The sequence below is a fragment of the Podarcis cretensis genome (assembly GCF_951804945.1).
Source record: "Podarcis cretensis genome assembly, chromosome: 6".
Taxonomy (NCBI): Eukaryota; Metazoa; Chordata; class Lepidosauria; order Squamata; family Lacertidae; genus Podarcis; species Podarcis cretensis.
In genome coordinates, this window is record NC_137175.1 from 30,665,702 (window position 1) to 30,689,059 (window position 23,358).

General features: G+C 41.4%; 2 protein-coding genes across 5 annotated transcripts in view; both read right to left on the reverse strand.

Moving 5' to 3' along the window:
• Window positions 1-48: 48 nt before the first annotated feature.
• On the reverse strand, window positions 49-17,261 carry LOC307218458 (uncharacterized protein). Its single transcript, XM_079980712.1, has 7 exons — window positions 17,213-17,261; window positions 5,573-5,759; window positions 4,777-4,881; window positions 2,635-2,781; window positions 1,923-1,983; window positions 894-957; window positions 49-385 (listed from the first exon to the last, which is right to left on the reverse strand). The coding sequence occupies exons 1-7, from the start codon at window positions 17,217-17,219 to the stop codon at window positions 252-254; spliced, it is 705 nt and encodes a 234-aa protein (XP_079836838.1). The 5' UTR covers window positions 17,220-17,261; the 3' UTR covers window positions 49-251.
• Window positions 17,262-19,669: 2,408 nt separating this feature from the next.
• The window catches only part of CBFA2T2 (CBFA2/RUNX1 partner transcriptional co-repressor 2), a 71,155-nt gene continuing 67,466 nt past the window's right edge, over window positions 19,670-23,358 (reverse strand). For all 4 annotated transcript variants that reach the window (XM_079979335.1, XM_079979334.1, XM_079979336.1 and 1 more), the window contains exon 11: window positions 19,670-22,724. In XM_079979335.1, the coding sequence (XP_079835461.1) occupies window positions 22,431-22,724 (294 nt within the window). In that variant the 3' untranslated portion in view covers window positions 19,670-22,430. The remainder of the gene's footprint in view (window positions 22,725-23,358) is intronic.

The following is a 23,358-nucleotide window of genomic DNA, read 5'->3' on the forward strand; positions in this document are numbered from 1 at the left end:
CAACCTACTAGTTTTCTTTGTGTTAGGAATTTCTGGTGTTGGGTCATGCAATTCTGCTCCCCCCACATATCCTGAAATGGTACCTTCCCAAGAGAGCTGTGTCATGTGCTTCTTCTTATAAAGGCAGATCTTGAGAAATAAAACAGGAACAGCAGCAGAAAGCCATACCATAACTACATCTACGCCTGACTTCCATTGCCACAATCACAAGGCAAGAAAAGAGGTTATAGATATGGGGATTAGTCAGAATTTCATAAGGCAACCTGTTCTCCAAAGCCAAGAATAATACTTGCCTGATAAGGAATCAGGAAATACCTATCGTTTACTTTAGGGGAACCTATTAGATCATAATGGATGGTCCCAAATGTTCCAACAGGAACTGCAGCTGCAGAGAAATACAAAGAGATTGTTGAATCACGTGCAAAACCTATGAAAGAGCATGTGGCTATTGCGACCTGAGCCACCTCTTTTGTGCTGCTCTTTTACGATATACGATATATGATATCTTTATAATTGTAAGGTTAAAACAGACTTGAAAAGTACATTCAGTTCAACCATTTGCCTCGAGCCTTAGAAATAGGGCAGGCTATCAGACAAGGGCAATTGTTGCTTATGATGCTCAATGAGTTAATTGGCAGTAATTCCTGGGACCAGATAGGTGTCCCTGAATACAGACCACTTCCATTGATGGATTGACTTAATAAAACCATGGAGAATCACTGTGAGATAACCATACCTAATTTAGGGCATAGAACGCTTGGAGAGTTACCAGCTGATTTCTTATCTTCTGTTTCCGAACAAAGTTATCTGTTAGCCTCTGCTAGGCTATTCCACAAAGTCTCCCCAGCAGAAGCAAAGGTGGTTGGAAAAAGAGGATGTCATCAGCAACTTACAAGCCAGTGTACTCAGAAGTGACACATTAAGGATGTCAGCCACCAATCGGATGCAGTGACGGATCTGTAAAACAGAGTGAATGCAGAGCACACAATAAAAAAATTCCTTCCAATAGCACCTTAGAGACCAACTAAGTTTGTTATTGGTATGAGCTTTCGTGTGCATGCACACTTCTTCAGATACCAGAGCACACAGTAAAGAATCAAACACACAAAGTCAGGAAGAGAATAATTTGGAATGGAAAGGACTGTTACCAAGTCCTCCTGAAACAAGGTGCTGAGAGACTTCTTTAAGAATCATGTAAAATGCATATTTTGGTATAGAACTACAGAATGAATTAGCTAACCTAGGAATTTCTTCTGGAATTTCTGAATTTCACTCAGATCAGGGCTGAATACCTGCAGACACTTCTAGGCCGTAGCGATTTTTGGGTGGGATTCAATCACATACCAGCAAATCCAGGTTGCACAATCATAGCTGAACAGGAGGTTTTGCACAACAACCCCACTCCCCCCCAAACATTGGACTTTTTGCAAGAAGGAAAGTGATGGGGAAATGCAATGGAAAATGTGAGATAACCCTTGCTTTGACACAGCATTGTCTACCCTCCCCACAAACAAATAGCAACAAATGCTCCTTAAATAGTCAAGGTCATCTAATCTCCCTGCAGACAAATTAGGATCCAAATGTCCTATGTGTTTGCAACACAGAAATTTTTGTGTGTATCCTGTAATAGTAAACCCAAATGTCCCCAGATAGAGAAAATGTGGTGCTGGAGAACTTTGTCAACTTTACTCCACTGTGAGTTGCATGCTCTTCATAGGGAAGAAACTCTTGTGGTTCACGTGAACCTGCATAATTCACATTTCTCAAACCAATATGCAAATTTAAGGAAAGCTAATTTACACCAAATTTCATGATGCAGTTCTCCAACAAAAAATTGGGTACAAAGATACCTTATTTCAGGGGAAATTGAGCACAAAAACATATATATTCGTGAAACCAATGTACATAGTTGCCCAGCTTACCACATCAATCAAAATTGTCCAGACCACAGATTGCATGTTGTTCTCATCTGGTCCAGCCACACTGAGCAAAAGGAATTATTGACATCACTGATTATAAGGATCAATTATAAGCATGTAGAAATTTCAGTATTCCTATTGCTTTGCAATTCTTATCTCACATTCTAAAGCTTAAACCTAGGCTGGTTGCAAAACAGGAATACAGATATAAAGGAAGAACATGAGAAAGTTAGAGAATATATGCTGCTGGCAAATGGCTGGGTGTATTCCACACGTCCAAACACTGAAAAATACTTTTAACTTCAGTCTTTGGAAGAGGCCTGATGGTCTTCAAGTTACACATGCAGAAACCCACAACTGAAGACAAAATGTGTTTGATAGCAAATTAGCAAAGGTTGCAGAATATAATTAGGTTGCAGCCAAAAATGTTGCCAAAAAGTTCAATCAGATTTTATTATTATCAAAATTGCTTCAGTTTTTGCCATTATTCTTCACTTTGGGTTAGACTCATGGGACAATCCAACAGAGACAGGTGCATTTAAAATCTAGACTGAAACTTATCTGTTTAACCCAGAAAAATGGCACTAACAGCAAGAGCTGAGCCAGCTATTTATTTCTACTCTTTAGTTTTATCTCAGATTTGTATTTGAGATGTATCCTTCTCTGCTCATGACCTTCTTCAGTTACCAGGATATGAATTATCTTCCCCACTCACCTCTTTTGCTGTTTGACTTGAATATCGTTGATAAAGATCCTTGAAGCTTCAATGATGAATATCTGATTCTTGGAAGAATCCCAGAGTAGTTTGGATACAACATCAATCTTGACTTTCACTTCAGAACTGAAGACACCACTCTTGGTGCTAAACTCCAAGGAAAAGCAAATAAACAATTTTTCTCCTTTTTTACAAGGGCTCGGGATGTTGGCAGAACAACAATTCTTAATGACTGCATCTGCATTCCTATGAAAGCCATCACCATTCAGTTGTGTTATTAATATTCTTGTTCTTTAGAATTTTATTTCAAAGAAATTCCCAATGTAATCAGATTTGAGTTAGAGCCAAGACTATAGACATTAAGGATTAACATATTATAGTTCTGGTCTCAGTCATTTTATCATGTTTTAACCATAATTCTGTTCTGTTCCATCTCTGCACTTATATGAATTTATTATTATTATTAATTTAAATAATTTCAAAGTATATATTGAAATGTGCATTTTCTCTCAAAGTATGTATGCAAAACACTTACTTTATCTAAAAGATTAGCCTTTAAATGTGTATTTTGATGAGAAACTATGTCACATTATTTGGAGAAGTGCAAAATTTGCTGGTCAACTATTTTATTGTCTTCAAAAATAGACCTAATTCTCACAATGTAGCTAACAAATCAAAAATAAAACAATAAAAACCAAAACAACCCACAAATTTAATCCCAACACATAATCAGAATTTAAACATAAAATTTCCAGCAAACGTAACATCTCCAACTTCATTTTAAAAAACCCAGCAACATAAAACTAAGTCTGTTAAGACTTAGAACCAATGCACATGTTCGTTCAAGAAGTACTGATCACATTCTGCATAGGAATTCACAGAGAATAATCATCCCTATGGACAATTCATTTGCCCGCTAAAACATATTAAACAGTGGTAACCAGCCATTTCATGGGGGTAGCCCATTTTTATATCATACCCTGCAACCTTAAGCACATTTGCCAGAGAGTAAGTCCCCTTCAGCAAAGTGCAATTTACTTTTCAATAAAGATACTTTGTCTTGCGCGGCTAATGAGCCAACTTACAAACTATTTGGTTGATGCTTGAAAGGCAGGACTAGAACCAATGGCTGGAAATTCCAAGGGAGCAGATTTTGGTGAAGCATCATGTGTAACTGTCAGGGAACTGCCATCGGAGCCAGAGGCAGAGGGAAGGCTCCAGAGGGATGCCGGAGAGGGTCCCAGTAGGGAGAGAGGCAGCCCATCCGCTGGGGAAGGAAATCAGCATAGCACCAGTAGAGGAGGGGGGCAGATGGGGGAATTGGAGAGAAGGCTCCAGGACTCCTCGCAGGAGACCAGCGGGGAGAGCACGGGTCCTCCGCTGCCCACACCCTCCCTGCGCAGAAGACTTCCGCGCAGGGAGAGTAGGAGGAGACTGGGCGTCAAAGAACTTCTTTGCTGGAAGAAGTTCAAGAAACGCCCACTGACGGATTCTGCCAGCGATTGAGACAGCCACGGATGGGTGGCTGTCCGGACAGAAAGGGTTCACCCAGGTAACCCAGCCAGGTGTGGCACCAACTTACGCACGAGCAACCCCCTAGAACCATTACAGTAACTTTCTAATTGTAAGACCTGTTCAGCTGTCAAACTGAATTCCTTGGGAGGTGGTGGGCCCTTCATCTTCGCTGGTGCTTTTAAATCAGAGGCTGGGTGGTCATCAGGGATGCTCTAGTAGTTGTGTCATGCATTGCATACCCCGTATAAAGCGGAGGGTTGGAGTAGATGACCAGTAAGGCCACTTGCAACTCCATAATTCTATTAAACATTTTTGAACATTTATCTTGGGATGAACATTTCTTCAGAAACTTCAACAGACATCAGGACACAATAGTACACATTGTGGGTGGAAATGAGCTACTGGGCACAGGTGACACTGGGGCTCTTTGACTTCCTATTGCCAAGGTTCAGGCAAGATTCCTCTTGACATCAGCCACAGTGTAACTTCATGAAAGGGTATTTATGGAGATTGGAAGTCTTATCCAACTTCTGACTGTGCTGTTTTGCAGCTCAAGCCAACTGTTAGAAATGGAAAAGTGTGTTTGGTGCTCTTCTGGCTGTCAGCCCGATCTTTTTGGACACTTACCTTCCACCTTTAATGGAAATTTCAACTGGAAGGGAAAGGTGGACCTTGTCACCAGATGAAAACTTCATCAAAGTTGGAAGAATTGTAATTTTTGTAATGGCCAAGCTGAAAAAAGCAGGGAGAGTATTGAGAAGAGACAGTCAAGCAGGTCTTTTACTGCAATCTTTCCTCCCCCAAGCAGACTTCTGGTGAGAACAGAATAGTAATGAAAGAATCATTTGATTCCTTACCAGACTGAAAGACAATCAATGACCCATTGTTGCATCTAGCAACCACCTTCATCTGTAACTAGCTTTCTTGTAAATATAGGTCTTGGGGGGGGAGGTGCCTTGGTACCCCTTGTCTAAAGCAAAGACGATGTTGCTTCCAGATAATCTGTTTATTTATCCTAATTTGTTGGTGGGTAGATAACACAATGTTGGCTATTTATTGAGCATCCATTTTGATTGGTTTGCAAGGAGGTTAGATGACATTGCATCAGGCAAATATTCTATCCCATGGTGCATTGCTCTAGAGCAGGTCTGGAAAACCTGCAGCCCTCCAGATGTTTCCAGACTACAGCTCCTATAATCCCTGACCATTGACCACAATGGCTGGGACTGATGGGAACTGGAATCCAAAAACATCTGGTGGGCGACAGGTTTCCCACCCCTATTGTAGGAGCATCTGAATATTTTAAAAAAGGCTTTGAGGATGGAGCATAGCCTATAAGCCAACATCTGTAAAGATACTGCCCTTGTTTGGGCTATGCATGCCACTCATGATGAGAGCTGTCTGAAGACAGTGATATACTTACTGCGTTATACTTTGTATCACTTTGAGCATCTCTGTTTCGTCAGCCTTGTTTCTCAAGCTTCCAGTCAGTTTTGTATCTTCTCTGCCTTTTAAGAGCTCACTTACATCTTTGATTGCCTTCGGCAGTGAGTTTGTTATGTCCAGTGGCAGCAGTTGCTTGATCACCTCTGACAGTAAGCCTTGTATATCTGAAAGTGGGAGGTGGTACACTGACTTCTTCACAAACCCGCTTTAAGGGAGTTAGAGAACACGGAAGGTCACAAAATTCAAGGGCTGGGGTATCACAATGATCCATCACAGTTAAATAACCTGACAAATTCCCAGAGAAAAGGCTGACCATGATTTAAGGCATCTATTACTTTATGATAAATAGAGAATCTTTGCAAAGCAGGGAGATAAAGTGGGAAGAGGGGAACTTTTGTACACAATGTTATCTCTTCTGCTTGTAAATGCTGGATTCAACCACAAACTTTTAAATTGAAAGAGAAGGTCAGCTGTTGTTGTTTTCTTGACCTGAGCAGGGCTCCTAGCACTGGGGTGGGGGGATGGCTTGTGACTATTGATGCCTTGTTTCAGGGATCCAGAATAACCTGTGAAACCACCTGATGTTTAGGAAAATAGCAACAAAGGAAGTCTTATCACCTTCATCTTCTGCTTATGGACACCCAGAGGCCCATTTGACTGACCACCATTTGTAGCAGAATGCTAGATAAAATGAATACCTGGTCCAATCCAGAAAGACAATTTGCATGTTTTGATCATTAAATAAACACTCACCTTCTGCAAGAGGGAGCCTTAAATCAGGAATGGGGAACCTTTCTCAGCCTGAGGGCTGAATTATTGAGGTTATTGATATTGTGCACACGGAAGCAAATTGGATAAAAAAAACTTGCTCTTCTTTGAAATAAAAATTCCCCAGTCCAAAAATATGGTTCAAAGGCCTTACTTTCAGAACGTAACTCCAGAAAAACTTAAAACAACAAAGTTACATTCAAATAGTTGCATAATATCATTTGCTAATTCTAGCACAGGTAAAATATCTTAGAATTAAAAACCTCTTTCATACAGAGCTAAAAATCAAAGCTCTGCCTCTCCTCTAAACAGCCTCTATTAGCCTGAGGCTGTTTTCCTGGAAAGAGATTAGCAACATTCTCCTCAGCAGTTTCAGAACAAAGACTTGCTCCACCCAAAATGGAGCTCTACAAATTAGCATACGCATAGATTTATAACAGTATACTTTTCATGTGGTTGAAGTTAAACACTTTGTGACTGACCCAGCCTCACTTAATGATCAACTGTTAGTCTCTCTACTCAGCTCCAATTTAGCTTCAGTGGAAATTTCCATGCCATGCATGCATACAGACACACCACAAGAGTTATTTTCCATTTTAATGTGCATTAAACAATTATACTTAACATGCATTTCCTTCTGGGCCCGCTTCCAAGGTCCATACACCAGCATCGGGTGGAAAGGTAAAGGTGGGCAGAGCAATGAATGAATTTTTAAAAATCTTTGTGCAGCTAGCGTCATTTCTGCACACTGACATACCCCATCTCTATCCTCCATCCTCCATCAGAATTCAAGGAAACATTCCAAGCTGAACAAAATAGGACCAGTGAGGGGGGTGACCTGGGAGGGTTCTAAGGGCCAGGCAGAGGGCTGCATTTGGCCCACAGGACTGAGGTTCCCAGTCCCTGCTTAAAATGGGAGTTTAGGTGACAGAGGAAAGAAACATCAAAAAGAATAACTGCAAAAGCAATGCCATATCCCTGTTTTCACTCAGTATTTCTGATGGAAGAGTTTATTTCTGGCAGTTAGGGCAGTGTATGCAATAGTAATATGCCATGCTGGTTACTTACAGTCATTGAATGCAGTGTCACTGATGCCTGCAGTGATGGAGGCATAGACCGCTCTGTTTGCAAATGAACCGACTTGACTCCTCGCGGTTCTGATTAGTCTCACTGTTTTACTAGCTGGTAAATAGCTTCCATTTCCAAACAGATACTCTCCTCCTCCTTCCCCAACAGTTGGGTCAACTATACTGGCTCTGGTTTTGCAGTAAAAGAAGATCAGAACCACATTCCAAAGGCTTTGCATCATTGCCCCTGACACATGGGGAAAGCACCTTTGCAAAGAAAGAAACGGTGATCAAATAATAATATGCTTTCCTTATCTTAGATTCCCAAGAAATACCCGTTGCTCAGTTCCTGCTCCTGCCAACCTAGCAGTTCGAAAGCACGTCAAAGTGCAAGTAGATAAATAGGTATCACTCCGGCGGGAAGGTAAACGGCGTTTCCATGCGCTGCTCTGGTTCACCAGAAGCGGCTTAGTCATGCTGGCCAGCTCCCTCGGCCAATAAAGCGAGATGAGCGCCACAACCCCAGAGTCGGCCACAACTGGACCTAATGGTCAGGGGTCCCTTTACCTTTACCTTTACTTCCCCCAAAGAGTCCTGGGAACTGTAGTTTTCCCATCACAATGCTGCAGTTCCCAGCAACATTAACATGTACTACAGTTATGTGACAATGAGCATCCCAATTTGCTTGTAGGATATCTACATGTCTTCCCTTTGTTTGTCCCATGTCATTTTTCAATGCATTTCCCTGTCACCTTGCCAACTGCAAAAAGACAGATTATTCTCAAAAGTGGATTTGTTGTGATAGGATGGGGCAATAGAACCATTTATTCCACTTTAAGTGCAAATGCCAAAGGTACAGTATGTTTTTGAATCCCTCCAGCAAAATACTGTCAGTCTGGATGCACCGTAAGAAAGTAAAAAAATAACGTTTTACAAGTTCGTGTTATGTTCCAGTCTAGTTTCCCTTGCTGTGCTTTCTTGTGTCAGTGGTCCGTATCACTGCCTGAATTTTCTAGGAGCCAACGCACAACCTAAACACTCCTAAATGGCTTCCTCATCCCTCTCCATTTCTTCTTTTCTTCTTCTCCCTGCTTTCCTAGACTTGACCTTTTATACCTCGTTGTTTCCCTCACCTATTTCTCCTCCACTGTGGAAGTTTATTCCCTGCTCTTTACCCGCCTCCAGAGACACCCTGTGTGTCTCTCAGATCTCAGTGTGAATATTATGGCACACCTACACCCATGTGGATTCTGAGGAGAAATTCAGTCTTGTTAGTCATACCACCTATGCATATTTCCCACCACTGAATTAAATGCAAAGAAGCAAGACTGTACAAAATGAAAGCTCAGTTGTAGCACACAGCAATAACAATAACAATAACAATAACAGTAATAATTTTATTATTTATACCCCAGCCACTCTGGGCAGTTTCCAACATATCTAAAATAATAATAAAAACATCAGCCCCTAAAAACTTCCATAAATAGGGCTGCCTTCAGATGTGTTCTAAAAGTCAGAGAGTTGTTTCTTTCCTTGACATCTGAAGAGAGGGCGTTCTACAGGGAGGGCACCACTACCTTAAACATGTTCTATGGCAGTAGTTTTAACATCTGGGACCCACCTTTAGCCCAAACACGCATTTGGAGACCTACTTCATAACTTTTAATTGTCAAATAATTCTGTGTACATTGTGGCAGCCTTTGGCTATGTGCAATAAAACTGACTGAGACTGACTTTTTACCAAATCTTTGTGTGGTGGCCATAGGTGTTGCAACTCATCTGTGGTTAGGCTGCTGTAACAGAGTTAGTAAGTCCTGACTCACCCGTTCAAGACCAATATTTTAAAGGACAGGTGTCAGCTTCCACATTGTTCTCTGTTTTTTTGGATAGAAAAAACACCAACCAGAGTATTTACATTCTTAATAATTTTTCTTCTAAATGCCCAGACCCCAAATAGTCTGTTTTGGTTTTGTTCTTACCGAAAGTGGATGACGTGGCAGGTAGCTTTTACCTAGTAAAGAGTTTCCAGCAACAGCTTCTCAAACTGGCTCCATCCTCTGCTCTCACTGTTATATACTAATTGAATAATATCTTAATGAAGGGGTTGTGCACTAAGATGATTGTTTGTGGGAAGCAGACCTATGTTCCTGCCAACCTTCCAAGGTAAATAATTGGGTAAAATACAATATTCTGACTGTGAGCAGTAGGTGTTATGTTTGGCTACAGACTTTGAGCCAATTTGGTTATTCATTTCTCTTGGACTCTGATGTTGATAAGCAACGCAGTGGGCATTAAAAGAGGCAGGAACAGTGGATGCAGACCACCCAACTTTCTCAATATTTGTTCTTTGCAGATGTCACATATTGAGAATCAAATGGAACTTGGTTGCATGAAGAGCACTCTCCATCAAACACTGCCCCCCCCACAGCATTCCCCATGAAAACCTGCTCTTTGCCACTGTTCTGATTCAGCATTAAAGAGTGGGTTTTCCTGGGGAAAGTGGGGGTGGGGTGGGGTTTGAGCTCTCAGACATGGACTGGGAAAGTATGGATACCTGTGCCTAGAACACATGGGGCTAAAGGTAAATGTGGATGAGCCCTAAGTCTCATCACTGCCATTGCTTGAGAGACTTGCTAGATTTTGCTAGTATGAACCATGTGCATTGACGACTGGTTTGATTCTGCAGGAGTCCAAGGTGGCGTATGCGTGGTTCCTAGGAGATCACCTGTCTAGGCACTGACCAGATCCAGACCTGTTTAGCTTCAGACTGTGAATAGATACTGGAACAATGATAGTATGAATTTCCTGCAGCCAGTGGCCTATGATCCTGATTTAACACTGCTGCATAGAACCAGGAGCTCAGAGAGGGTCCAGGTGAAATTTTTGCCGTTACAGTGTGTATAGAAATCTGCTCCTTAGTCCTGTTGAGCTTATTGCTGGATTCACACACAGTTCTCCATCTCCTCATGGACAAACTGGTAGCAGATCAGCCTATAGTACGCCATTTGTCAGCACTGTTGGGATCAGTGGAACGGAAATAGGCCCTACCTGAGTAGCCTTTTCAGACGCCTGGCCATTTTTCTTCCACCAACCCCTTAAAAGCCAGCAACCCTTTAAAAGCACAATAGATCCAGTTGTAGGTCTCAAATCACCAGCAGATATTTCAAGAAAGATTCAAATAGACTAAACCTATCCTACATCCCTAACTAGATAGTATAATGAAGATCCATAATTACGTGATTGCTGGTCTCTAAGTTTTAGCAACAAGCAACCACAGCAAGTGGCCAAGAAGATATTGCTGAAGGAGTTAGGCCTTTCCTTGAGAGCTGCTTTCAGGATGAAAATCCCAAAGTTCCACCACCAAAAAAAGCTTGTTGTGCCCATTAAGTGAAATTCACTTTGTATTTCTGTTCTTCTGTTCTTGTGCTTACAGAAGAGCTGCTCTTCACAAAAGCTTTAACCTTGATTTCAAAATAACAAAACTGAGCTTGTTTATCACCTGCTATTCATTGCTAACTAATTATTGGCTCTTATTATGAGGGCTGCCATCTCTAAACCCTCTTAGTTAAAGGAGGGATGCTATTCATTTAAAGCATCAGACCATGCAAGAAATGGAAAAACATGGGTTGAGAGGGGGATGTGCTTGCCAGACATTAGGATGGTCCCTCTCAAAGTAAGATTATATATATATATAGACACACACATACCACATTTCATATCTGTCTCCATGTAAGCATATGCAAACACACAAGGTATGGAAGTAGAGCAGCAGGAAAGAAATTGCTCTAGGGGAAGATTTTCAAAGGCATCAAGAGTAGAGAGGGGATTAGGCAACGCAAAATATGTCACAGAGATTTCGCCTCCCATTTTTGGTCTTTGAAAAAGAAATGTCCCCTGGCTTCACTAAAGGGACGATCAGAAACTCTTTTTATCATAACAGGAAGAACTGCAGCAAATACTTGAAAGAGATTGTGGAAGGTGGATTCAGCATGAGGCCCAGCTAACTCATAAATGGCATCACACACATATCTCCAAGATGCAGGGCAGGAAAAGGAATGGTGTGCCTGCCTGCCTGTATAGAGCTGCTGGGGTCAGAGCAAGGTGGGGACATTTTCAAGTGGTATGCTATGGCTCTAAATATATAATGCAGATGGGACCTACGTCTGCAGGTCAGAGGCATCTGCTGCTATTCTGAGGACACAACAGTGGAATTGCTTGTCCATTATTTCTGAGGAGATACAAATGCCTTTAGACATTCTCCTAGCACCAAGGGAGCTATTTGTGAACAAGCAGCTCCTGAGCATGTTTAAATTTACAGATAGAATATGTCAATGACCCGGCTGTGTGGGCCTTTCTTACTTGAAGCAGTGCCCAGTTCCATGGCTGGGTCATTTAGAAGTTTGCCTAGACACCAGGTGCTGAATGCTAGTCAAGGGTGATTGCATTTGGAGACCAACACGTTCTGTTGCTACTGTGTGTTTGTGGTTTTGTGTGTGTGTGCAGTGGGGGGGGGGGAGGAAACCAAGTGATTTCAGCTTGGAAGGTCTGCTTGACTATGGTGAAGTTGTTGTAAGAAACTGCAGCTGTGCAAGTAAACAGAGCACCAGGAAGGGGCAGTGGGTTGCATTATGATGAGGTGGTTACCATGGTATTTCAAAGTGGTTAATGAGGTGAAACACAATGAGGACCAGAAAGAAGCCGCTCACACTTTTGAACAGGTGGGTTTTTCAAGCATACCCTATGATATTCCACAGCAGTCGATGAAACGTTATCACGCCACAAGCAAGCGCATTCAACGCCTGTCCTGTGGAATATAAGTGATACATCCTCACTACCTGTGTCTAGGGGCACAGATGGGGGAAGATGTGATTCCACATAGACCTGAGCTTCTGTACCTTCTTCCATACATGGGAGAATTTCTACAAATCCAACTTCCCCCACAAAAATTCAGTGCTATCGAATGAGAAGCTGCATGTGCAAATGTTTCTTCTCTCTAAGACTATTCTTATAAGTGATGAGTGTCTTGTCAGGAGACCTATTCCATGGGTTTGACCAAACATACAATTCATCTTTTGAACTTCTTATCATGGAAACATTAACCCTTCCATCTCACAACCCGCTTGCAAAATATCTGTTGAGAGAAAACAACAAGGAATGGAGCACTTCTTAACTGCTCTGGTTTTTAAACACTGCTTTGCTAAAGCACGTAATACTGAGCCACCATTAAGACAGGCTGAATCACGATTCACTCAAAAAATCATTTTCTTTCCTCACTCCCTTTTAAATCTGCATTTGTAATCTCATGTAGAGCCTTGATTTCTTTTGTGGCCTCCAGGCTCTGCAGAAATTCTAGTAATTAACAGTAATAATGAATATTTAGCAACCAGCAAATGAATGAATATTTAGTAATTAGCAAATGCCTACCTAAAAGGTGTTGTTGTGCATTGAGGAAATGTGGCCAACAGTTTGTTGATCCTCTGCATTTATTACCAACAAGTAAATCACAGATTGCAACAAGTGCATTTAAAAATGGTAATGTAGACATCAGTGATGATGCCTGCTTGGTGCTTTAATTAGGCTGCCTGCCTTACATGGGAAAAAGAACCTGGTTATTTTTCAAAAACAGAACACTTTAGGCTGATGGAATGTTTAAATTTTGGGGAAATACCAACCTATTGTTTATTGTTGTTTAAAGCCCTTCTGAATGAACTGAAGGAAAAATGAGTCCTGTAGTTGTTGTTGTTGTTTAGCCGTGTCCGACTCTTTGTGATCCCATGGACCAGAGCACGCCAGGCACTTCTGTCTTCCACTGCCTCCCGCAGTTTGGTCAAACTCATGCTGGTAGCTTCAAGAACACTATCCAACCATCTCCTCCTCTGTCGTCCCCTTCTCCTTGTGCCCTCAATCTTTCCCAACATCAGGGTCTTTTCCAGAGAGTCTTCTCTTCTCATGAGGTGGCCAAAGTATTGGAGCCTCAGCTTCACGATCTGTCCTTCCAGTGAGCACTCAGGGCTGATTTCCTTGAGAATGGATAGGTTTGATCTTCTTGCAGTCCATGGGACATTCAAGAGTCTCCTCCAGCACCATAATTCAAAAGCATCAATTCTTTGGCGATCAGCCTTCTTTATGGTCCAGCTTTCACTTCCATACATCACTACTGGGAAAACCATAGCTTTTACTATACGGACCTTTGTTGGGCAAGGTGATGTCTCTACTTTTTAAAATGCTGTCTAGGTTTGTCATTGCTTTTCTCCCAAGGTCCTGTAGTTAGGGAGGTTCTTAGTTATCGTGGTTCAAGTTATTGTGGTTCAAGACTATGCCTTTCCCGTTTTTATTTGGAAATGCGTTCGTAAATGCAAACTGTGCTCAGAGGATGCTGAAAATTCCAAATCTTTCCTCTAGCTAGTTTGTTATAGGGAAGTGGTACGGCAGTTCCTTTCAATTTGCTTATCTATAAGCAAGTTCAGACAAAGGGTTCGGCTAGTCTAGAGTCCAGTTTCTAAACCATGGCTAACCAGACTCTTTCGGGAAGCTTAATCTGAATCATCCAGAGATGTACAGCGGTTAAAAACATGCATGGAAAATATCTGTGTAACCTGGGGGGGGGGGGGGGGAGCGTGAAGCCTGTGATTCACAAAGATAGGCCACAGGCGCCACACTGTGGTAGGAGGGGGGCATAGGCGTTTTGGGGAACAAAACCGTTCTTCAGAATTATTCTATATGTTTGCTTTCTTATACTTATATATAGCTTGAAGTAATCACCCTTTTTCGTTGGTTTTTCTCCCAGCTTTTCATAGACAAGCTAAATTCTATAAATTCTATAAACATTATGGCCCATAGCAAAATTATTTATTTGGGCAATTTATATATCTTTACATGGACAGTGGTTCGAATCCCTGCGACAGGGTGAGCTCCCGTTGCTCGGTCCCTGCTCCTGCCAACCTAGCAGATCGAAAGCACGTCAAAGTGCAAGTAGATAAATAGGTACCGCTCCGGCGGGAAGGTAAACGGCGTTTCTGTGCGCTGCTCTGGTTCGCCAGAAGCAGCTTTGTCATGCTGGCCACATGACCCGGAAAAACTGTCTGCGGACAAACGCCGGCTCCTTCGGCCTGTAGAGCAAGATGAGTGCCTCAACCCCAGAGTCGTTCGCAACTGGACCTAACAGTCAGGGGTCCTTTACCTTTACCTTTTTACATGGTTTATAACATAGAACGAAGACATGTTGAATTTAAAATCAGGAGAATTTCCACATTCTATAAGAAACAATTAACAACTACAAAGAACACTCTCTTTAGCAAGAGTGTATATCTCTCTCTCTCTTTAGCAATAACAAATAGCAAGTGAACTGTCAGACATGCCAGTTGCAAGAAGCCTGCAAACCTGCAGAAATGTTTTAGAGGTGCTCACTTTCCCTGAGAATGCTAACTTCTAAAAAAAAGGGGGGGAGTGTTTGCCTGCATTCTGCATAATACTTTTTATTCTTTATTGGATAATTACAGCTTTAAAGGACTTGACAATGTGTAGAAACTGTGTATTTCCAAGGAAAATTTTAAATGAAAAAATGTAGTTTTCTTTTAAACACGGCTCAGACTTTATATCATCAACTGTGTGAAGGGGACAATGGTCTTGTACTCCTAGCTGAAGCCAGAGCAATGCATTGGATGGGTTCAGGGCCAGCGCAATACATTTTGGCATCTGAGGAGGACCCCACAATGACTCCCCCCTCCCTGCCAGGAAAGAAGGGGTGAGGGAGGATCTACATCAGGAACAAGGGGGAAAGAAAGATTGACATCGGGAACTGATGCCCCTGTTGATTCTGCTGCCTGAGGTAGTTGTTTCACTTTACCTCATGGGTGGACTGGACCTGATTGGGGTTCAGCAGGCAATCTGCCAAGAGGCAGTTAATCAGTTTGCTGAGGCTGAAGAAAGTTGCCAGGTTTCAATAATGATTTTACTGTAGGAAAGGTATTTGTGTAGCAGCAAAAGCATTAAAATAAATAATAAAATAAAATAAATGTAATAATTAAATTTAAGTGTAACATCAATAAAGCAACAGTAATCCCTATAAGTGAAGTATTGTTACATAACCAAATTGCAAATAAATATGTTCTTCTGTATTTAAATTTTAATAAATCACATTTGTTTTGACTTTCAAACCCTAATTCCCCAGTCTGTCAGCCCTGTATCTAGCTAAGGTAGGTGATAAAATATGTACGGGAATATTATTGTATTATTATTTTTTATGTAATGCTGAAGGCAGGAAGTAAAAAGGAACAACAAAAGCAGGTACTTTTAATATATAGTGTATGTTGCAGGGATACTGCATATAATAAAATAGTGGTGGCAATACTAAACAGCAGCAGGCCCTCTGTTACAATATTGGGGGCCAATACTGGGCCAGGAAGCCCTAGATGGACAAGCAATATTCTATAAATTGATGTGGGAGGGAGGTGGGGCTCTTGAGTAAACTCTGAGAGTATAGAACTCCACAGCAGTGTGCTAAAGCAAAAAATCTTCAAAATCCCACCTCACACTCAAACATGAGACCAGGGTTTCCCAAACTTGGGCCTCTAGCTGTTGTTGGACCACAGCTCCCATCACTGTTGGCTGGGACTGATGGGAGTTGGGAGTCCATCAAATATGGAGAGCCGGAAATTTCCCTGCCCCTGCACAAGATAGGCAGCCCTGATTACTAACCATTGCCTGGCTGCTAATTTCCATGATTCCTGTCTCCCTACAGAATGGCCTGTGCTACTGTTTTTGATTGGTTATGTTCTACTTCCACTGTCAGAATGCTTCTGAATACCAGTAGCTGGAAAACACAGGAGTGGAGGGCACTGTTGTGCTCAGGTCCTGCTTGCGGTACTGTTGAGTACAGGATGCTTGTCTTGATGGGCCTGATCCAGGAAATGAGAGTTAAAGATTCCGGCAACATGGAGGCCCTGCCCAAGAGGCTGCTAAATCTCACCTGCAGGTTTGGCCCCTGACCTATATTGTGTTTTTTTTTTTTAAAAAAAAATAATATTTATTAAAGTTTCAATAAAAAAAGGTTACAAAAATGATAAAAACAAAAAACAAAAAATACAAATTACAGAAAAAAACAGTTAAAAATAAGTCCCTCTTTCTGTATCTTACAATTCATTTACTTATTTTCATGACTTCCTCACACCTCCCTTTTTTGTATTCCAGTTCAGATAGTTAATTCAGCAAATCCTTACCCTCTTGTTTTATCTTAGTTCTTTATCTTCACATATTATGACATTATATTTTCGTCTAATATCAATCCATTTTTACATATTCCTGTTTAACCTTATTACTAAAACCACTTCGTTTGATTCCGACATCATTTTAACATTCATTAATTTTACAGTGTTTCTGTAAATAATCTTTAAATTTCTTCCAATCTTCTTCCACCAACTCTTCTCCCTGGTCTCGGATTCTGCCAGTCATTTCCGCCAATTCCATATAGTCCATTACTTTCATCTGCCATTCTTCCAGGGTGGGTAGATCTTATTTCTTCCAATACTTTGCAATGAGTATTCTTGCTGCTGTTGTGGCGTACATAAAGAAGTTCTATCCTTCTTTGACACCAATTGGCCGACCATGCCCCTGACCTATATTGATCTTCTCCGTCAAACCCATAAATTTTGGTAACAGTGGCACTGACTCTGGCTTCCATCCCGAGCTACAAATTGAACCCTCACCTACTTCTCGGCTTCAAGGGGTCAGGAAATATGCAGACACCCCAGACGCTGAGAGCAACAAGTTCAATGGAAGCTTACCTTGCATCTTCCCCAGCAAACTGTAGCCACATCCTCAAAGTAAGTACCGGTAGATCACTTACCAGGTTTGGTGAAGAGCTTTTGGACTTCACTTTCTTTGTGTTTCTTGCTTTGGCCGCTGAGGCAACGGCACCATCTAAGTAGCCATGGGATGTAGCACTCTGTACCAAAATGTATTTTTTTAAAAAAAAATTAAAAAATTTAAAAAATAATTATTTTGTGCCAACTCCCAAGAACTTGGCAATAACTCAAATTATGAAAACTGTGTTAAATTATGCAGATATCTCCTTCTTCTGCTTGTGCCCAATATTATATTGTAATATATAATTAGTCAGGTCTTGAAAAATAGCCAAGGAAAATCTGCAGTAAAATGTGAATTTTATTGATGTTAAAGTAAAATATGGCACTCGTTAATGTAAATCACTTACAGTATTGGTTTTTTTTAATGCCCTAGGCAGCAATTTTAAACTTTTTAATTAGAAGAAAATTATTCTGCTCTCTGCCTACGAACATAGAATAAATAGTATATGTCACTTAAATATATGCTAATAATCAGGGGGTGGGAACCAGCAGCCCTTGGGAGCCTCTTTAATTGACTTGCAGTGTCCTTGCCTTGTCCTGGCCCCTGCAGAAAATAAGCCTCCCATTGGAGACAATATAAGTTATCTGAGCCAAAGTTTGAGGATTGTCACAGGCAAGGAGGGAAGGCTTAAAACCCCCCAGATGCTTGACAGTGGAACCGTCTCCCTCAATAGGTTGTAGACTTTCCTTTCTTGGGAGGTTTTTAAAGCAGAGGTTGGATCACCATCTGTCATAGATGCTTTCATAGAGATTTCTGCATTGCAGGGGGTTGGACTAGATGACCCTCAGGGCCCCTTCCAAATCTAAATTCTATGATTCTACCTGTTGCAACCCTAACCTTGCTGGGGGGGAAATAGTTGGCTGGGACGGTATGCAGCCTCTCCAGCCACACTGTGCAACAAGTTCAGCGCGCGCTTATCCCAGAAGGCTTGAAAACAGACTTCGGTAAGGAGCCAGTGGAAGGAATGGCAGATGAGAATGATAGACTATATGAAACTTGCCAAACTGACTGGGAGACTCCGAGACCAGAAAGAAGAGACGGTGGAAGAAGATTGGAAGAAGTTTAAAGAATATTTGAAAAAATATGTTAATATTTAAATCTTAGAATAGCTTTGGAAGTGGATATAGGTTGTAGGGTTAGAAGTAGAAGATAGTGTGTTTTACAATAGTATTACTTGTAAGGGATAAAATGTGAGGATTTTTATGGTAAAAGTAAGTGTGATAAAAAAAATGGTTAAAAATTATGATATATGTAAACTGCTAAAGATGAGGTAAAATGAAAATCAGATGGGGGGACTTGGGGAAGCTCACCTAACAATGTTTAGAAAAAAGAAGGATAAGAAGGATAAGACAAGAATTTGTTTGTATTGTTTGTTTTTCTGTTTGTGTTGTTTAGTTGTGCTATAAAATGAATAAAAAAAATTTTGGGGGGGGGAAGGTGCCAATGGAAGGCTGTTTTCAAGCCTCATGACTAGAACCTTTGCGGAGAGTGCAGCTGGACAGGGAAGGGTTAAGCATCCTCAGCCGCAGTTTCCCTTGTAGATCACCCACCTCGAGCAGTTAGGCATGCAGTAAAGGCGAAATGCTCGTCTTCCAAGTTGAAATGCACTGTGCGAGAGACTGTTTATGTCTGTGCTATATGCGTGCTGGCTCTGATTCTGCCCACTCTTGGCATAGAGCCCCAGGAAGGTCAGCTCTCCGGCTGAAAAGGCTTAAGTGCTCTCATTTTGCCTGCTGCTTTACTCCGGGGTCCAACATTTGATGACTGGTTTTCTCAGGCTTGCATCTCACTCTTCCAACGGGAACACAGAGCAGCAAACAATCGCATGCACAACATTACACATGAAAGCAAAAAGCATTGAAAACAGTTATATTTTGTTATTTGGGTTATATGGATAAAAATTGTTTTTTTAAAAAAAAAACCCAAAACTTTGTAACATAACCAGGAACAGAGCAGGAAGTGCCCCATCACACCTTGGATGGTAGTTTTTATGTTCTTGGCTTTGAATCGGGCTGCTGTGTTTCACTTTGGGCCCTATGAAATGTGCTAGTTCAGCAAGTGGTCTTCAGCCTTTTCAGATGCAGGACCCACCTTTAACACAAACAGGTATTTGGGGAGCCATTTCTTAATCTTATACAATGCATTGCAATGGTGGCTGTGCTCCTCTTGCAACCCACCTTAGGTGAGGCTGTGACCCACCAGCTGAAGACCACACATAGGGTTCACATGTGTTGTGGTGACTCAACTCTTGAAATGGGCATATGGCTTCACTGCCCTAGAATTCCAATCACTTATGGACATTGTGTGCATTCTATAGATTAGCTGTCAGTTTAAGCAGAATCGTATTCTACATAACAAAGCAAAGTCTGGCATGGTAAGGTGAATATAGTCTTTTATTGACTACTGTGAGTAGAACAAACTAAATACATCTGTAACAGTTTGGGTTCCTTTATACAGTACATTAAATAAGTTATGCACATAAAATAGGTAACAAAAACTCCTAGTATAGAATCGAATGGCAAAAATTAGATAGAAAACAGAATCCAAGGAGTCTTCCCGTAGTAGAATTCCACATACATTTTCAAAAATTGTTTTAAAATCATGAATAGTAACATTCATTTATGTACATTGGAGTTAGTGTGTTTTCCTCTTAATACATAGCAAGCCATTGTAGTTGCATGGAAAGTTATGGAAGACTGCCTATTTACACACAATTTCAGAATGCCGTCTCGCTTTCTCTCTCTCACACACACACATGCAGACACCCCCCCCCACACACACACCCCTTAACTCTTTGGAGCAAATCTTCTTTTCACTTCTCTGCAGAAAATAACATGGCAAGTGGGGGTTTACAAGCCAATAAGTAATTTCAACACCACAGCTTTAATTATAATTTCCATATTTTTCTGCAAAACCGAATTAGTATTCCTTGCAGTACGAGAAAAGTTTGAGATTAACAGGGCTGCTTCTTTTACTGCTTTTTTCCTTTTTCTTTTTTGCATGTGGCAGAGAAAGGTCTGCATCCAACAGAAGTGGCCATTTTTGATAATTTTAAAACCTTGATCCTCTTCACTCATCAATAAAACTGAAGACTTCCCTCTTTGGCACTGCATCACTAAGTGATGGGTCGCATGTGGAATTTTTGGCTTTTTTTTTCTTCAGGCAGTTTAGTATCTGAGAATGTGAATGCATGGAGATGAGTCTCATGAGCAAAACCAAAGCAGCTCCCAAGCAGTGTTCTAGAAGATCAAATATTACCTTAAAAAAATGGCTACTACGGGATAGCCATTAGAAATAATGCTAAATCACATTTGGGCACCAAATGAACAAGCCCTGTTTCTCATGTGCTCCTTCATCTTCTGCACTCGCAATTTCATCTCCCACAACAACAATAGTAGCAAAATATAACCTTCAAATGAGGCAAAGTATGCTTCTGCTGCTAAACCACAAGTGAGTTAGGCAATTTAGAGCACAGAGTTGCTTCACATGGTATACATCTGAATTAATCCAATGTCAACCATATCAGAATGATAACCTTTCAAACACAAAAGCCTTATATAGCTGCTTTGCTAGCAGAATGCAGCTTTGGGTATATCTACACCCCCAATTTTTTGGGGTGGGTGTGTTTAAGTCTTTCCCCAATCCAAATCCTTACCCCCTTGCACCCCGGGAAAACAAGTAAGGCTTTCTATGTGGCTGCATTTATATATTAACTTTAATTTACTTTTTAATCTAATTCAACCATCAAGTTAACTTCAGTCTAGTCCAATCATATAATTTAATAGTTAATTTGGCATGCTCAAGATTTAGCATCACAACTTAATGGATTTAAGTTCTTAGTGGTTTTGAATTCTTTTCAAGTGTCCTCCCAGTGACATGCTTTCAAATGCCCTGAAGTGAACAGGCAGGCTGCTAAAGATGCAACAGGGAGGCCTCACAACTCAGGAACATAGCCAAATGCGTTGGTAAAGTCACATTCCTTGGTTTTCAATGCACAGGATCCCTAGCTGGAGGTATCAGTTTAAAGATATATACTGTTTAGAGAAGCAAAAAGATCCCATTGGATGTTCATGAAATCTGTTATTTGCAACTTGAACTTTATTTAACTTAGCTCACATGCATTGAGAGACCAGGTGATAGAAAACCTGTTGGAATAAACCATGTCTAGTGGGGGTCCTGTTATTTTATTTATTTAATGTATATACCACATCAAAGCAGTTTACAAAATTTATGTATCAATGAATCTCAAACGTTAAAAGCCAACAACTTCTCTCTCTCTCTCTCTCTCTCTCTCTCTCTCTCTCTCTCTCTCTGTGTGTGTGTGTGTGTGTGTGTGTAAGTAAGTAAGTAAGTAAATAATATCTTGGTGTTACGAGACAAAGCAATTAGATCTGAGGGAATGACCACCAATCCCTTTTGTAAAAATCTTTGGATGAAACATTTCAATCTGTTGCGGCCCATAGACAGATTCTTAAGCAGCTTGCCCATAACTGTAAGGAATTAAAATGGATCAACAAGTGGGATGGCTGCTGAGTCATTATATGAAGTAGTTTTAAATCCTCCTTTCGGCAAACAAAAATAGCATCCTTGTACCTCCCCCCTTTTTTTCCATGTGTCCAAATTGAGAGAGAGGTGGGGGAAATGGAAAGGGGGTGGGGGAACCAATAAATATAGTCTTAGATAATGGGAGGAGCAGAAATAGCTAGAACTAAGAATCAAGCTTACTTACATCTCATTTCACCTGATTCTCTTTTGCCTGAGAAAGGAATTTTCAAATAACGGTCAGATTGCATACCAAAGATGAGAGAAGAGGATGCCCAGGCAAGCTCTGCTTTGTAGTAAAACGAACAACCATCTTGTTAGAACCTCGGGTGAGAGTACCATTTTGAGAAAGTTCGGATAAAATGAAACAATAGGCCAAAGTCCTCAGGGTCCCAGGCAGACTGTTCTGAGATCCCACTAAGGAAGGCTAACATGGACTCCTAAAAATGACATTATAATGGTATGGAAAATGCCCCAAAACAACATAAGCCTGAGCGCCAATGTGCTGGAGTACAAACCTTCTTCAACATTTTGAGGCATCTGTTTTTCAATGTAGAAAACTAATAAACTGTGTTGAGCGCAATCTTCTCTTTTTTAGAGTGCGTTACTGTCTATTGCTGTCACGGAGGCTGGGGTGGAGGATCGAGAAGTGGCAGCCGACGTTTTCTCTAGAGCCGGACTTGCTACCGCATCGACTGCTTTGAGGGTGGCGGCGGCTGCGGATCGGCCTGCTGGTATAGGGGCTGGTTTGACTTGGCTGTGTAAGCCCTGCCCACAGATTCGGTGGTGCCTCTCCCAATCTTTGTGCTGGCAGAAGGAGCCACAGTAGCGGGCAATGTTGCAGCCGCTACAGGTCTCGCTGGCTTTGCGCCCACAGTTCCAGCAGCTCTGGAAAACCAAAGAACAAGCATTTCTCTTAAGCACTGCTCCGAAAAAGGCTGGCTATTGCCCATCCCAACTGAAGCCATCAGAGGAAGGTAACAAACGGTACCCCCCCCCCAAAAAAAAGTGCTATCGACGACATTTCTATAATGCAGAGATTCATAGCAATCCATGCAAGTACTACCACCCGTACCATTAAGAGAACAGCACCACGTTGTAAGAAGCCTACAACAAATTAGCCACACAATAGGTTTAAATGGGTTAATTTGTAAGAAGCAAGGTTTTTCTGAAAGCCCATCCAGCATGTGGAAGATCTTCCCAAGGCATGGGGGTTTCAACCTGGAAGTTGAGCAGAGCCAAACAATAACTTTGCCTGCCACAACTAAGCAACATGGCAGAAAAGCAACTGGGAGAAGGGAATTCTGCCGTGACAAAAGCATCTCCTAAATTTGCTTTCATTCACCTACATTTCACTGACTGCCAATACCCTGCAAATCCAACAGATGGCCTCTCCAATATAATTGCTGACATTGTCCTCACTGCAACTGTTCCCAAACAATGGAGGACAGCAAGGTGTGCGGGGGGGGGGGGGGGAGCAAATCTCAAAGCCTCATGCAGTCACTGAAAATGACAGTGGAGA